Source organism: Spodoptera frugiperda, chromosome 23 (genome assembly GCF_023101765.2).
Source record: "Spodoptera frugiperda isolate SF20-4 chromosome 23, AGI-APGP_CSIRO_Sfru_2.0, whole genome shotgun sequence".
Classification (NCBI taxonomy): Eukaryota; Metazoa; Arthropoda; class Insecta; order Lepidoptera; family Noctuidae; genus Spodoptera; species Spodoptera frugiperda.
In genome coordinates this window covers 10663242-10677033 of record NC_064234.1, presented here as the reverse complement: position 1 = coordinate 10677033, position 13792 = coordinate 10663242, and the positions used below count along the sequence as shown (strand labels likewise).

The window sequence follows — 13792 nt, the reverse complement described above, 5'->3', positions numbered from 1 at the left end:
ATGCACTTATTAGCTATTGTTAATTCCAAAAAGTATTGTCCATCAAAAACAATACTGAAGCAATACTTGGGTACAAAAGAATAATAAAAAAAAAAATAGTTACCTGGCGCTAGTATTCAAAACGTTTAGTTCTAGAATATCGTCTTTATTTTTTAAAGTATAAAGACGAATGTTCCCTGCAGGGAGTCAAAGTTACAACATGTGGTAATTATTTTTTATATATTCTTCTAGTTCAATATTTAGAATATACTTAAAAATAATTTTCAAATTTAGAAACCCGTATAAATAAAAAAGTAACAATATTAGAAAAAGATTTGAAAATAATTGAATTAAGTATCTAATTTTTAATTTCGTTACCTATATCGATTTTTTCATTTGCTTTAAGCGATGAAACGAAATATCGACGCGAAAATATAATTAAATCTCCTAAATGAGAAATACATACATACATATAAGCAAGAACTGTCATAAAAGCAAACCAGTATCACCGCAATAAAATCAACATAATTAAAATTTACAAAGGGCCTTATGTATCGGATACTGGCTCATTTATATTTTACGGAGCGACATAAGTACGTCTGACCTCCGCAACTCATTAGGGAATAGTTACATGACTATACATATCTTAAAACTATTTATTGTATACATAATTATTTGTTTATTATTTACTATATCCATTTTAAATAGTGTCTGTAGTATTAATGTAATATGTATTTTTTGTGTGATTGTAAAAATAAGTATATTACCTAATTAACAACAATATTTATCATTAGACATTAGACCTTAAGTTGCGTGCCCGACAGGGTCCTTAATTGTTACCACATACTATTTAAGAACCTTTGCCGCATTAAGGAAAGCAATAAAGAATTTAAATTTGACTTATAGCTTAAATGATTAACTCATCTTACACATCAGCATCAGTCTGTACCCGCCCTAATGCTAAGAAGCATTTTTATAAAGAGAATGAATGAGCATTAATCACCACGCTTACGAAGTGCCCTAATGCTAAGCAAAGGAGCATTAAACACAAAGCTTCTGCTCAAGTCGGATAGGCGATTTCAAACTTATAGTTCATAAGTCCAGGTTTCCTTGACTACTACACATCAATACTAGACAACCTTGGACAAGTAAACTTCCTAGAAATTGTGCTAAGTCTCAAGGTTGAGTAGCCGGACAAGTTCTTTAGTTAGACTTAGGTTGGTGAAGGCCTTTCAATACTTTTACAATGTGCCATTTAAGCCGCGACGAAAGTCCTAAGGTTGCGTGGGAACTAAGCCTTTTAAGATTTCCGTAATTTTCCAGAACAACCATGAAATTCTGATGGATGTACCTAATACGTGAGATCCCGTGTGGACATATCTATACACACTAATAAATTGACCCATGTTATGCCGAAACGCAGATCTACGCGAGACATAATGTGTTTTCTATCGTGTCTCATATACTCTACTCATACACGAGAGGTTAAAAGTTCCATAATACAATGATGGACAAGTCTGTTTAACAAAGTTTAGGTATTATTTCGTGCTATCTGGCAAAAATGTAGTGTGAAGTCTTGTTTGTTCAATAAATAGTAATATCAAATCGTTACATTAGCATTACACTGCACTGTAATCATATCACCAACGTCTTCTCAAATGACGTCGAGGATTACAATAGATAAGACTTTAGTTCCAAGTGTCCAACTAGCATCCTGGAATAAAAACGTTATTGTATTTATTTATATTCACCTGCTATCTTTGGGTTTGTCGTGCGGGGCGTGTGGGGGTGGCATGTAGCACGGTGGTGAGTACGGCGGCGCGTGCGGCGGGTACGCGGGCGGCGGCGGGTACGCCCCGCACTGGTACTGGTAGCCGCCGTAGCCGGCCGCGGCTGCTGCGGCCGCGTAGTCCGGCTGAGCAAGCCCGTAGCCCGCTACTGGATGTGGACTGACACCACCGTAACCTGCGACAAGACCAAATTGTTGTGGTCTTTGGGTACTCCAATTGTGAATAAAATGGTAATTAGGTTTTTTATTACATACTGGTTCGTGGTAGAGTAGACTACAAAACCTTCATTACTGAAGAGCTTCCCCTTTAGTCATTAGTATTTTAGATATCCATCCATATCAGCATGTACTTCGATACGCTCAGTTTCTAATCAAGTATTCCATAATTATTACCCCAACCCTCGAGATCGCAAGATTTATAATTATAACAAAAACCTCGCGAGGGAAACTTTTGTGTACATTATAAAACGAGTCCCACTCATGTTGTACGATGCGGTTTACAGAATACGGTGAGCGCCGTGAGAATCCAGTAGCTATTATAAATTTTAATTAAAGCTTCGTATACAGTGATCCACAAAAACCGCGGTGTACACGGTATGTAACCGCGGCGCGCAGAGAGCGGCCCGCGTGTCGGCACTCCGCCGGATTACCGAGGTTACCGCGCGCGCACAACGCATGGGAGTCATTACCGCGGTCGCGTTTTAATTTGTACGACGTGTTTAACGGTACCAATGAGTACGAGCCCTTACGAGGGGTTACATGTTGCGAATATGAGACATATGATAGCTCATATAAAGTATTATATTAAAGCAAAATGAGCTAAGAAAATTATGTGCTCTGCTGATAATTTGTATAATGATTTATTTTCTTACCGGCGGTATCTCGATGGTAAGCTTCAAGGTACGGATGGCTGCCTCCACTGTCTGGAGTTGATTCTCGACTGTAGGAGACTCCGCCGGGGAATCCTCGACTGTTGACAGACAAGTTGGTTAATAGTCCGTTATAAATTGAGTACATAAGTAAATAAACCTACAGAACGAATTGCCTCACCTATGTGGTAAACGGGAAACGCTAAGGTCGAGAGTTTGGCCCTGCGGACTGGGCACTTGAGGGCTGGCTGTGAGCTGAGGCGAGGCTCCCGGCTGCGGGCTGCCTCGGGCACCGCCCCCGCTGCCACCACCGGCGCTTGTGTACACCGGAGATGCGTATGGACCCTGTTATGAAAATTTATTTAGTTTGGGCGATTAACTTAAGGGCCGGTTTGTCTAATGCTTGGCGTCGTTTCTCACCTGTGGACTACCACTAGAAGTGGAAAGATCTATGGCGGGGCGAGGATCGCGAGGATCCCGGGGCGTGGGGCTCCGAGGTCGCTGCGCTTGCGCCGCGGCGATCTTCACCGACAAGTTGATCGCGGAGAAGCCGGGCGGGACGCCGGGGCCCATCGCCGCCACGCCACCCACCGCCCCTACGCCGCTACCAGTCTCGTAGTGGTACATTGGTCTGGTGGGATACGGCCAATTTCGATCATTTCGTAAGAGGAAAACAAAAACCGAAATCTACATTGTTACTTTACTATTTTTCTCGAAAAGTCTAAGAGTTTTGGAGTTAAGGATCTAAGCACCCCGTTTACCACATAGGCGTTCGGCATTGTTGTTGTGACCTACCTAGGGTATATGGGTCCTGAGCTGGTTTCTTGTTCAGACTGGTCGGTTTTCATGGGGGTAGGTAAGTGGGGGTCATGGTAGCGTTCTTCTTCCCAGCCGTAGGGCCGTTGGGGACACTGCGCGGGGTCGTAGCGCTCGAACGCCGGAGCTCCCTCGTAGCACCGCGACTCGTAGCCGTACCTCGCCTCGTTCATTTGACTACGAAATGAATTACTACGTGAGAACCCTCGCCATTTAAATATAGTAAAGAATATCGATATGGTATAAATGTTATTATGCTGTTTATATTTATTTGTTACAAACATCACTCATTAAAAAGTATTATATAATTTCGTAGTAATTTGTTACTAAATTGGGTAAAGGCATTAGTTTAAGGTATAAAGTATTCAAACTAATGTAATTAGCAATATGCATTATGAACGCTCATCAAATTAACCTTGAACTGAACTTACAGGTTCATTACTTTAACAGTTTTGTTATAATATTATTACAGCTACAATATTATTAAAATATAAGTAGCCAGGTAATTGTAGCTTTCCTAATATACAGAAATGTACACAAGTGACATAATTTATTAGCTTATAGTAGAGCTTCTCCCGCTCCGCTTCGCTTCTATAAGTATCAGGTGATATAGTCAATTTTGTTAATATTTTCTTTTAATTCTTTAGAATACAACGTTCTTGTTGTTTTTTCGGAGATAACTTAACAGGTCGTTTTTAAAACAAGGTATATTCCTTTTATCAGTAATTGCAAACACTGCATCGCTATTTGGATAAAAATTGCTTTTCACTCGTATTTACACATTCAACCTGCATACTTTGTTTGTTATTTGTCCTAATATTATGGAATAACAACGACAAACATAATCCATATTAAGTCATGACAACAATTTACCTGTACGACCGCACATGGTCATCGGGAGGTCTTTCATAGGGTGACCTCTGGTCGGGCGGCGCGCCGTAGCCGGCGTGGCGCGTCTCCATGCTGGGGGAGTCGCGCTCGGGCTCGGCGGCCTCGCGCTTTGGCACCAGCAGCTCGCCCTCTCGCTTCACGGCGGGGCTGCGAGGCGACGCCTCGCGGTCCCGAGATATACTCCCCGAAGAACTCGCTACACTCTCTTGGCTGATCGCGAGCGATGGCTGCGATATTGAGCTGTGTGGTACTGGAGACAAGAGGGGTATTGCTTTGGTTCGTTGGAGAATAGGTCTTGCTATGGGGATGGGGGTAAGCTGTTATAGATTGGAGAATCCTATTTTGTTAGTGTCACTACGAGTAGGTGCATTTTACACAATCCCATAGGTATTGATTTTATATACCTACTAGGTAAAATATTGATGCCAATTGCAATGAAATTATTAAAGTGACTTGATCACTAAAACTATCATTCATCATCACTATCTTCATCATTGCATTAAGTTATTATACGCGATATTCGAAACGTGTAATATAACCAGTTCTAATTTGATTAGTTAAATAGCAAAGATAGATAAGCAAGACACAAATCAAGAAATAAGTTCTTACCAGCAGGTCTTGCTCTCTGAGACCTAGCGGCGGCCTTACGCGCCGCAGCAGTGGGGCAGCCGGACAGGGACCGGTGTGTGCTTCGGTTGGAGCTGACGTGGCCGCGCCCGTTGCAGCCCGGCGTGGGGCACTTCAATATCGTCTCGTGCAACGCCAATACTGCACAATGACGTCACTTGTCACCACAACTCAATACCAATAACATACGTATGTAACGTAACATACATCAAAACTCAATTCATAATCAACTACATAACGAACCACTTTAAAGTTCTACTCTCGCAAATCAACTAAATGATTCCAATATAAAAAATTGTTCACAAATACGAAAACAATCTACCAACATCAACATTGCAACTGAAAACCAAATAAAATCAAAGTAAACATGAGAACTAAAATACCTGAAGTAAGGAAACAACTGAGGTAAAACTGCTAGAACAAAATATATGCAACTCAAACTGTGAAGCTGTGTGTTGTTATATTTCAGTACTACTTACTCTCCGGAGTGACTTTATCCTTTCTTGGACATCCTGACAGACTGGGGGAACAAATAAACATCAGTTTTGCTATAACTTTACAAAGTGTATGCAGTGTAATAACTATATACCTATTGCTTATTTAAAGTGTAGTTAATCATTTAAGATTTGATTTATATTGTGTAATTCATTATAGTCTACATTATACCGCATCATTCAATGCTAACGTCAACTCTTATACTTTAGTTACTCGTTATGTATTACGGGAGTAGCATCGGTTCCCTGAAACCGGGCTTGTATCTGTTGATTCTACTGAAATCATCGAGTCAGCACTCACCTCCTGTGGTGAGTGTATAGGCCGGTGACGTGGCCCTGCCCATTGCACCCGGGTGTGGGACACTTGTTGCCTTCTGTGAACAAATCGAGCGGTGCACAAATTAGTGTTTTCCTGATGAGCGGGTGGGGGCGTGCGCGAGCGATCGATACCGACGGGCGTGCCGAGGCCGGGGCGTACCTGCGCGGCCCCGCCCCGCGTGCCACCCACCCCACGCACAACTTAAAAGAAAAAATAAAGAACGCCAAGCGGCTGCGCGCGGACTACCAATTTTTCTTTCAGGAGTTGCGGGGCGGTGCGCCAACGCCCCGCCCACCGCCAGTCCTGACCCGTTTTTATTGCTCGTCGCCCTGACATAAACCCAGCTATCGCCCAGCAACACGAGGAAAACGCTTAGGTATTTTATATACGTTATCGACTTGGGTGGGAGTATAACCTTATTGTGACCGTCTCCTACTAAATTATGGAGACGTCTTACAAATGAGAGATGATTTGTTGCAAGCTTTTGTTGCGAATTGGAGTCTGTATTTACGTAAACCTACAGTTAGTTGACGATAGACGATTCCAATGTTAATACATAACGAAGACCGGATAATCCCGATGAATGAAAGTCTTAAGTTTATTCAAAGTGCACATAATTACACAATGATGCAATGTTACATGACAGCTGTAGTGAACATCGACCCGACTACGTTATGAGATTTCGCGAGACGACCTTGAAACTAACTTGGAGTTAGTTCATAGCGCGGAGTTGTGTTATGGCCAGGTCGTTAAGAAAGTTTGGCTATCGTTGTTTGAGGTGAGTGCGGCGGTACCTCGTGCCGGCGGGGAGAGCGCGTTCAGCGGCCGCGAGTCGCGCGCCGGCTGCGCGGAGGGCACGGCGCGCGCCTCCTGCAGCGCGGTCGCCGCGCGGGACCCTGCGCCCGCGGGCTGCAGCACCGTGTACTGCTTCGAACCCTTGTGCTCTTTTCTATCGTGGTCGTTGGAGTACCCGCCGAAAGGTTCACTCGGTAATGATGAGTTGTGGATTCTATGTTTCACTTCAGCAGGCGGCTTGAAGGCTGACTGCGTCGAATACGGTAAAGCTGCCGTAGCCGCCTTGTAAGCATTGTACAGCGACTGTTTATTCACGGACACCATTTCACCTTTTCGTTTTGGCTTAATGTCCCTGTCATCGTCGTATCTATCATCACATCTATCTGACATATCTATCTCTAGTTCGTTGGAAGACGAGTCGACGAGTTCGTCGAAATTTGGCGCTCCATATTGGTTGGATTGTCTACTGAGTCTATCGTACTCTTCACATTTTTCTAGTTGTATTGTGATAAGGTTAGTTTTGGTCTCGTGCTCGTTGATTCCATTCATATGTTGAACTTGGTGGTGTGTCGAGTAACTTTTTTGAGACATATCGGAAGATTGGGAAGGGGAAGACTGCATTTTTTCTGATCTTTTATCGTCGAATAAGTTTTCGAAACCATTGGCATCGTCATTTTCCTCGGGATTGTGTTGTTGCGGGGGCTCCCGGTTCCAGTTGCCGGACAGTGTCCTTAGTGCTGCTTGTGTTTCTCGGATGAGTGTCTCGTCATCTTCTTCTGGCTGCCGCAAGGTCTGCGGTCTGTGCATGGGCAGCGGTCGTCGGCGGATGTCGGGTTCATCTCTTCTCTCATCGTCGAGCAACCGTCGTCTTCTCTTGCCGTGGATTTCTTCCTCGTCCATGGAGCCTTCACTGCTGATGCGCTCCAGGCGCCTATCGTTTATTTTAAATGATTCTACATCCACGCCGAACTCCAATCTCCTTTTGTTGATCTGGGACAAGGAGGCTTGAGTGTTTAGCGGCACCGTCCTGAAACAATCGACATAGTCAGAAGCGGCCCCAGACCCCGGCGATTGTATCAAATAACACCAAAAATATAATGAATCATTGTACTTGCGATTCGATTTTTCCATCCACAATCAGAAATTTTTACGCGGAAATGATTCTCGGCGTTTCCAATCGACGTATCACATTAGAAGCACTTTGTTGTTTTATTTATTTGCACAAAAATCGTTCCCACGTAAAAACCATTTCACTCAAGAGCTTTCAAACCAAATAATATATAATTTTGTCATAGTTGACGACGTAAGACATAGTAGGAATTAAGCATAGATTACGGGTAAAGTAGTTTAAAATTCGGTATTTGTTAACTTAAATGGTGTAGGACATGTTTAAAGCTAGGTTATTTAGATTTTTATCCAATGCCAACGGTTAGTATTTATCGCCGATGAGTCGATAGAAGTACCAAGTGATTACCGTGAGAGCCAGGGAACGTCGCACCACGCATTTCAGATTGATACCTAACTTTATTTTCTAGTATTTCTTCGCTTTTAAACTTTTTATCAGTGAAATTAAACTTAAGTAAAACTTTCCAGAAAAGTTTTTGAAGTAAGTGTGTCATTGTGTCTATTTTTGTTTACTTTTTTTGTTTCTTTAATGGCTTTCAGGTTTGTTATTGTTTGAGGTTGTATAGCTTAATTTATTCAAAAAGAGTATTTTTACAACGGAGGTTTATAAATAAACTGTCATTAGACTATTTTCATCTATGTAAAAGAAAATTGGTTGCTTGATAAGAAAGATTAGTTTGATTCATATTCTTCATTCACACCACACTACGCTTGGAAAATAACCAAAAGTACACACACACACACACACAACACACGCACACGAAAACAAAAAACTTCCGACTTGATGTTACTTCTTGTAGTAATAATAAGGTTCCTAATAAATCCCTACTCGTCTCTAGATTCAATTCGCATTCATTACCGACTTGGAATAACACACTAGAGTTCAACAGACAATATCGTCCTCAATATAAACGTGTTTTCCGAGCCCAACAATAAAGTTGGGCCCATAACTCCATAAAGCAATCGGGCTTGATTTATTGATCGGCGATATTCTCTCTCGAAGTTGTGCAATATGCGCCCGACTCGAGTCGAGATTGTAATCGATGGTCCTTGACGGAGGTACCTACGAGAGCCCACCGGAAGGCCGAAATACCGATAGTACGACGCCCGGCAAACATTTACGTACGTGACGCACCCTCGAGTCTGTACTGATGTAAACCGAAATTACGTAAACGTGGAACGTTTTCAGGCGTCGGGATTGGGACGGAACGTTGGTTTTCGCGTTCGGGTTGTGTTCGTATGTTGGCGTAGGGTAATTAGATAAACCCTGAGGGCGGTGGATGCTTAACCGGTTTAAACTAGTGCTCGTGCGGACCTTTATCAGCGGGTGGCGAGTGGCGGGTTATCTCGGGGCCGCGTTAATTGTAATGCCTGGAGATTAGGGCGCGATATAAGGGCGGTCGCGGTGCGAATTTGCGGAGCCGAACGCGGCCGGATTAAGGAAGATGCCGAGATGAGACGTGACTGCTTTACTCGTATATGGCGAAGTGATACTGTTTTGGTTTTGGTTGTAACTTAATTAAAGGTTTTTGGGTTTATGGTTTGTGGTATTTTAGTGTATTTTTGAGTTGTGTAATTTAGAGAATATTGTTAAGTGTAAGTAGATACAGAAGTGCGTAGTTATTAAACTTTTTTAAATATATAGGTCAAATCATTTGTTTAATTAAGTAATTTACCTAAGCAAATAAAGAAGGTGTATTGTAAAAAAATACATTTGTGGCTGTGCACACACTATTTGCGTAACTCGTAAATAACAATAAACAGTACGCACAAGCATTAACGTAACACACATCTATCATAACAAACAACTCTAAAGAACGCAGCTATTGTTGAAAATCTCATTTTCATAATTTCTCATAATTCCTTAAAACTCTATTATAATTCCTTAGAAAACGTGAGGTAAGCGCTGAGACCCTTTCCCGCCCTGGAGCAATAATAAACACGCGTCGGCCTCCCGCGGCCCCTAGACGTGGCTTCCAAATTCAAATTGCACCTTAGAATTCTTAATTATTGAAATCATAAATCAAAACGTGCCGTCTGCGCGGGCGACCATAAAATTGTGAAGGGGGGTACGAGTAAAGTCGAGTGTGGTAGGATTAAGACATTATCAGTTTTCTTTCAAGCAGCTCGCGCCCTCCTTGGCCTCGCTCGACTGTAAATCAGCGAGTAAATCCTCTGGATTAGATTCATAGAGTTGCCGCGGCCTGTGGATCGGGCGGTCCCGATAATGGCGTCGTGTGCTCGCGTGATTTTGCTTTTAAATCGACTCTCGGGAAAGATAAATACTCTCCCAATTTGGCTTCAGCTTTGAGTCTCCCGTTTAAACAGCGTTGATGAAACTTGGTACAAGTTTACAGCGAATAACGACTGGAATGGGCTGATAAGTGGACACTGTCTTTGGAAGGAAGTTTCGATGTTAGATTATTTAATGTTATTTTGTCCGATAAGGCAGAATCCCTTGTCTTGAAATATTGTTCAGTTTTATTAAATTGGGTATAATAAGTAGATACTACGTACCATGCTACGTACTAAGATGTCAACATGTTAAAATAATTAGCTACTTGGTAGATCGTATTGCGATGTTAAATATATAATTACATGTACAAGTATATAAAAAGTAAGGTAACGTTTAAGAATGTATGTTTTTGAGGTACTCTTTAACTGCTAGATAATTTTACGATTTTATCACACTCAGAAAAATTATGCGACAATAGGTATTTTTTCATAATATGATGAAATTAATTATAAGAATAGTGAGACGAAACGAAGTAAATACTAAGGTATTTCAGAAATCTTTACGTCGGATTATAATAATTCCGATATTCTAATTAAGTTTTAATAATTATTTTACTGTATCCGCTAATCAAATAAACAGACATTTTGGATTGGTTTTCGACTATTTTTTAATCTTCACAATTTTAGATTGTTTTTTTTTTTTTAAGTTTTGACAAACAGTCAAGGATTTACAAGATTATCTTTGCTACAGGAAAAGGAAAAGGAAAGGAGCAACCACGGGACATCCCACTTTCCAAATTTACCAAATTAAATTATAATTCCATTCGATTACACAAGCAACAATAGGTATTAAAAATGTATTGCAAAAAGACAATATGTACGGGAAGGAGCCAACAACGTAATAAAGGTTACCGTGAAGTCAGAGGGTTTTCCCCATTACAGACAATTACAAGTAATTAAAAAGGGACCGCGGGAACCGACTGACTGTAAATAGACTGATCCTGCTCAAAACGAAAGCTAACATTTCAAATGATGAATGATATTTCTGTTACTGTTACATTTATCTGTAAATATTTTATATTAGACTAGATGAGAACTTTCCTATGATGAAATTTCCTACCTGAGACATTAATTATGAAATGACTTTTAAAATATTCAGAAAAAAGGTATTTTTGAATCGTCGCAACACAATTGGGTATCCTCTGGCATCCAAGATTATTGCTATTGTTTCAAAAAGTTACAATTGTTTGAATCATTTGAATGGAATGTGAAAAATTGGTACAGTTTCAAGAAAATCTCGTTTCTTAAGAAAAAGCAATTACTATTAATTATTATGACGCATGCCAATGGGCTGGACCTTTATTCAGCAGTAGGCTTTCTTTTAAGAGGAAAAATCATCCATTGGGGGCAGTTAGGGTTAATTTTTCCATTGCCAGATTTTTATCGAAGAAAAATTTTTGAATAATTGATAATTCTTCCGTACTAAAAACTATCAAATTTTATACTACAGTTCAGAATTATCTGTAGATTTAGAAATCAGTTATTTGTAGAGAGAGTTAGTAGCAAGAGAAATGCAAGGAGCATGAAACGGAGGAGAGTCAACCTCAGCATATAATCATAGTGAGGATTGTACACAGTAGATAATTCAAACGATTAATTATATTACAATTCTTAGTAAAGATTGTTTCATCTGGGCTTTAAAAGAGACTGTGACCACCGAGTTGATTTTAGTTCTTTTCAGAATAGTTCAATGGGTCGTTTGATTAGTAGTAAAATGGCGTAATTTAGTGCTTGTAATATAAACTTATTGAAAGAAGTAAATTGTTAATGAGTTGCTGATCCTGTTTCTCATTCACATGAGAAGCGTGGACATGTCTACGTCATAGATAATATTGACACGATTATCAAGAAAATGCTTAGAAACCTAATTATAATTCTAACAGTTGTAACAAGTTGTAAAAAAATATTCTAACAGTTTGTCATGATACAGTACTATTCATTGTTGTCATTCAGGTTAGAAGAATAAGCTGTAAAAGCGGACGTTTATATAAATATACATTTATTCGTACTAGATTTTTATGACAAGGAAAACTCTTTTCTTGAATTGGATGCGGTAAGAGGGAGTGGCAGACTCTTACTAACTAAAAACCAACCCGGTAACCTACTAGGTAATCCGCAGCTCATAACTAGTTAAATTTTACTTCATAAATTGTGCAATAAACCTTGCTTCCTTGACAACATCGCAATCTCCACTTGTATACAATCGGAGGATTGTTATTCGGAGTGACTGAGTAATGGGAGGCTTTAGTTCAGCATCACACCTTTGTAGATAGGTGTAGGCGTACATTGACAATTTTCATTCATTTTCTTCGCTTATATGTTTATTCCCAATACGATAACGAGCGATGCAATCTCAATACAATATTAATACAGTTGTAGGTTAACTTATATTTAAGTTAAGTAACACTCAGTTAAGTTATTAACTATAATTAAACGAAATAATCAAGATGCATAGCTAATTAGGTTTCTGGTATCAGTGCTAGAAAATTGAAATCTAATAATGTCACATCACATCACATCAGCAGCCTGTAGGTTGCCACTGCTGACGAAAAGCCTTTTCTCACACGGAGAAGGTTTGAGCATTAATCGCCACGCTTGCTTAATGCGAGTTGGCGATTTCAAACTTAGAAATTTGTTAAAATGATAAATCTCTCGATAGTATAATTTTAAGGTAAATACGATTAATAACGGACAAATTTAATTTGTATTCACTAAAAGTTAGCTTTAACAAACTCTTTTTTGTTATTTTGTACGAAATACTGAATACTTCAATTCTATTTTAAAATATGAATAAAATCCTGGGAAATTATTTCCACGAGTACTTTATTCTTTTAAATTTAATAGACGATATATCTGAGAATATCCACCTTTAGCGGGTTGTGGTGTGCAGATGCCACTTAATGTAAACTACTAATCAACATGTAGCATAATACGTTAACTACCGATTTAGCAGGAAAAAACCCAGAAGAAAAAATAAAATACAATTATTTTCTAACTGAAGTAAGTAAATACAAAGTAAATTTTACGTTATGGTTTACCATGTTTTTTTAGATAAGATGCCAATACACAATGATATCTATATTTGATCATTAACCCACAGAGAAAGTTTGTCAAAAGGAAATTCTTTAGCCTGTGTCTGTATACAACGTATCCAGCATTCCCTGTCCTATAAAGTAACAACGTAAAATTATAAGTATCAACAACATTAAAATAGCGAACTACAAAACTTAACCCATTAAAAACTGACATCATTCACCCACCCACCTACATCTGTGTATTGATTTTCAAAACCCAAAAAGAGCACCATATGACTGCAAAAAATCAATATCGCAATAGTCAAAGTGAGTTAGAATAAGTGGGGTAATAGTGGCGCGGTGCATTGTAACTGGCTGCGGGCTCCCTTTACCCTGCCCCGTGAGGCGTAGGGTTGGCAGTGGAGAGAAATGTTTGTTTGAAATATTTGGAATGTAATTTTTTTTGCTAGTGACGATTTTTTTCCGTGAAAGTGTTTTTTTTTTGTTTTTGTGATTTTATTGTTGTGTACTGTCTTAATAGGTGTTTAAAATACTTAGTTTGTTCTACAATTATTTAAAGATAAATCGTAGATTGTTTTTCGTTAGTATGGTATATTCATATGAATTGTTGTGTATTACTGAGTACGTATGTGGTTTTTCTAATATTATGGTTAAGAATCCTCAAGCAATATATTACGCAGATATTGATTTATCTGATACTTTTACTCTATTCATAAACATGAGAAAGAGTCACTGAAACATTTGTTTTAGACAGATAT

The 13792-nt window shown here is 39.6% G+C and overlaps 1 protein-coding gene across 8 annotated transcripts in view; it reads right to left on the bottom strand.

Annotated features, from left to right (window-relative positions):
- The window catches only part of LOC118266872 (myelin transcription factor 1), a 207590-nt gene that overhangs the window by 9428 nt on the left and 184370 nt on the right, over positions 1-13792 (bottom strand). For 7 of the 8 annotated variants that reach the window (XM_050703024.1, XM_050703023.1, XM_050703022.1 and 4 more), the window contains 10 exons: positions 6579-7606; positions 5767-5839; positions 5451-5491; positions 4954-5112; positions 4327-4594; positions 3433-3630; positions 3058-3268; positions 2819-2982; positions 2641-2738; positions 1731-1944 (listed from right to left, as the gene is read on the bottom strand). In XM_050703024.1, coding sequence (XP_050558981.1) covers positions 1731-1944; positions 2641-2738; positions 2819-2982; positions 3058-3268; positions 3433-3630; positions 4327-4594; positions 4954-5112; positions 5451-5491; positions 5767-5839; positions 6579-7606 — 2454 coding nt within the window. The remainder of the gene's footprint in view (positions 1-1730; positions 1945-2640; positions 2739-2818; positions 2983-3057; positions 3269-3432; positions 3631-4326; positions 4595-4953; positions 5113-5450; positions 5492-5766; positions 5840-6578; positions 7607-13792) is intronic. The other variant, XM_050703025.1, reaches the window with a different exon arrangement.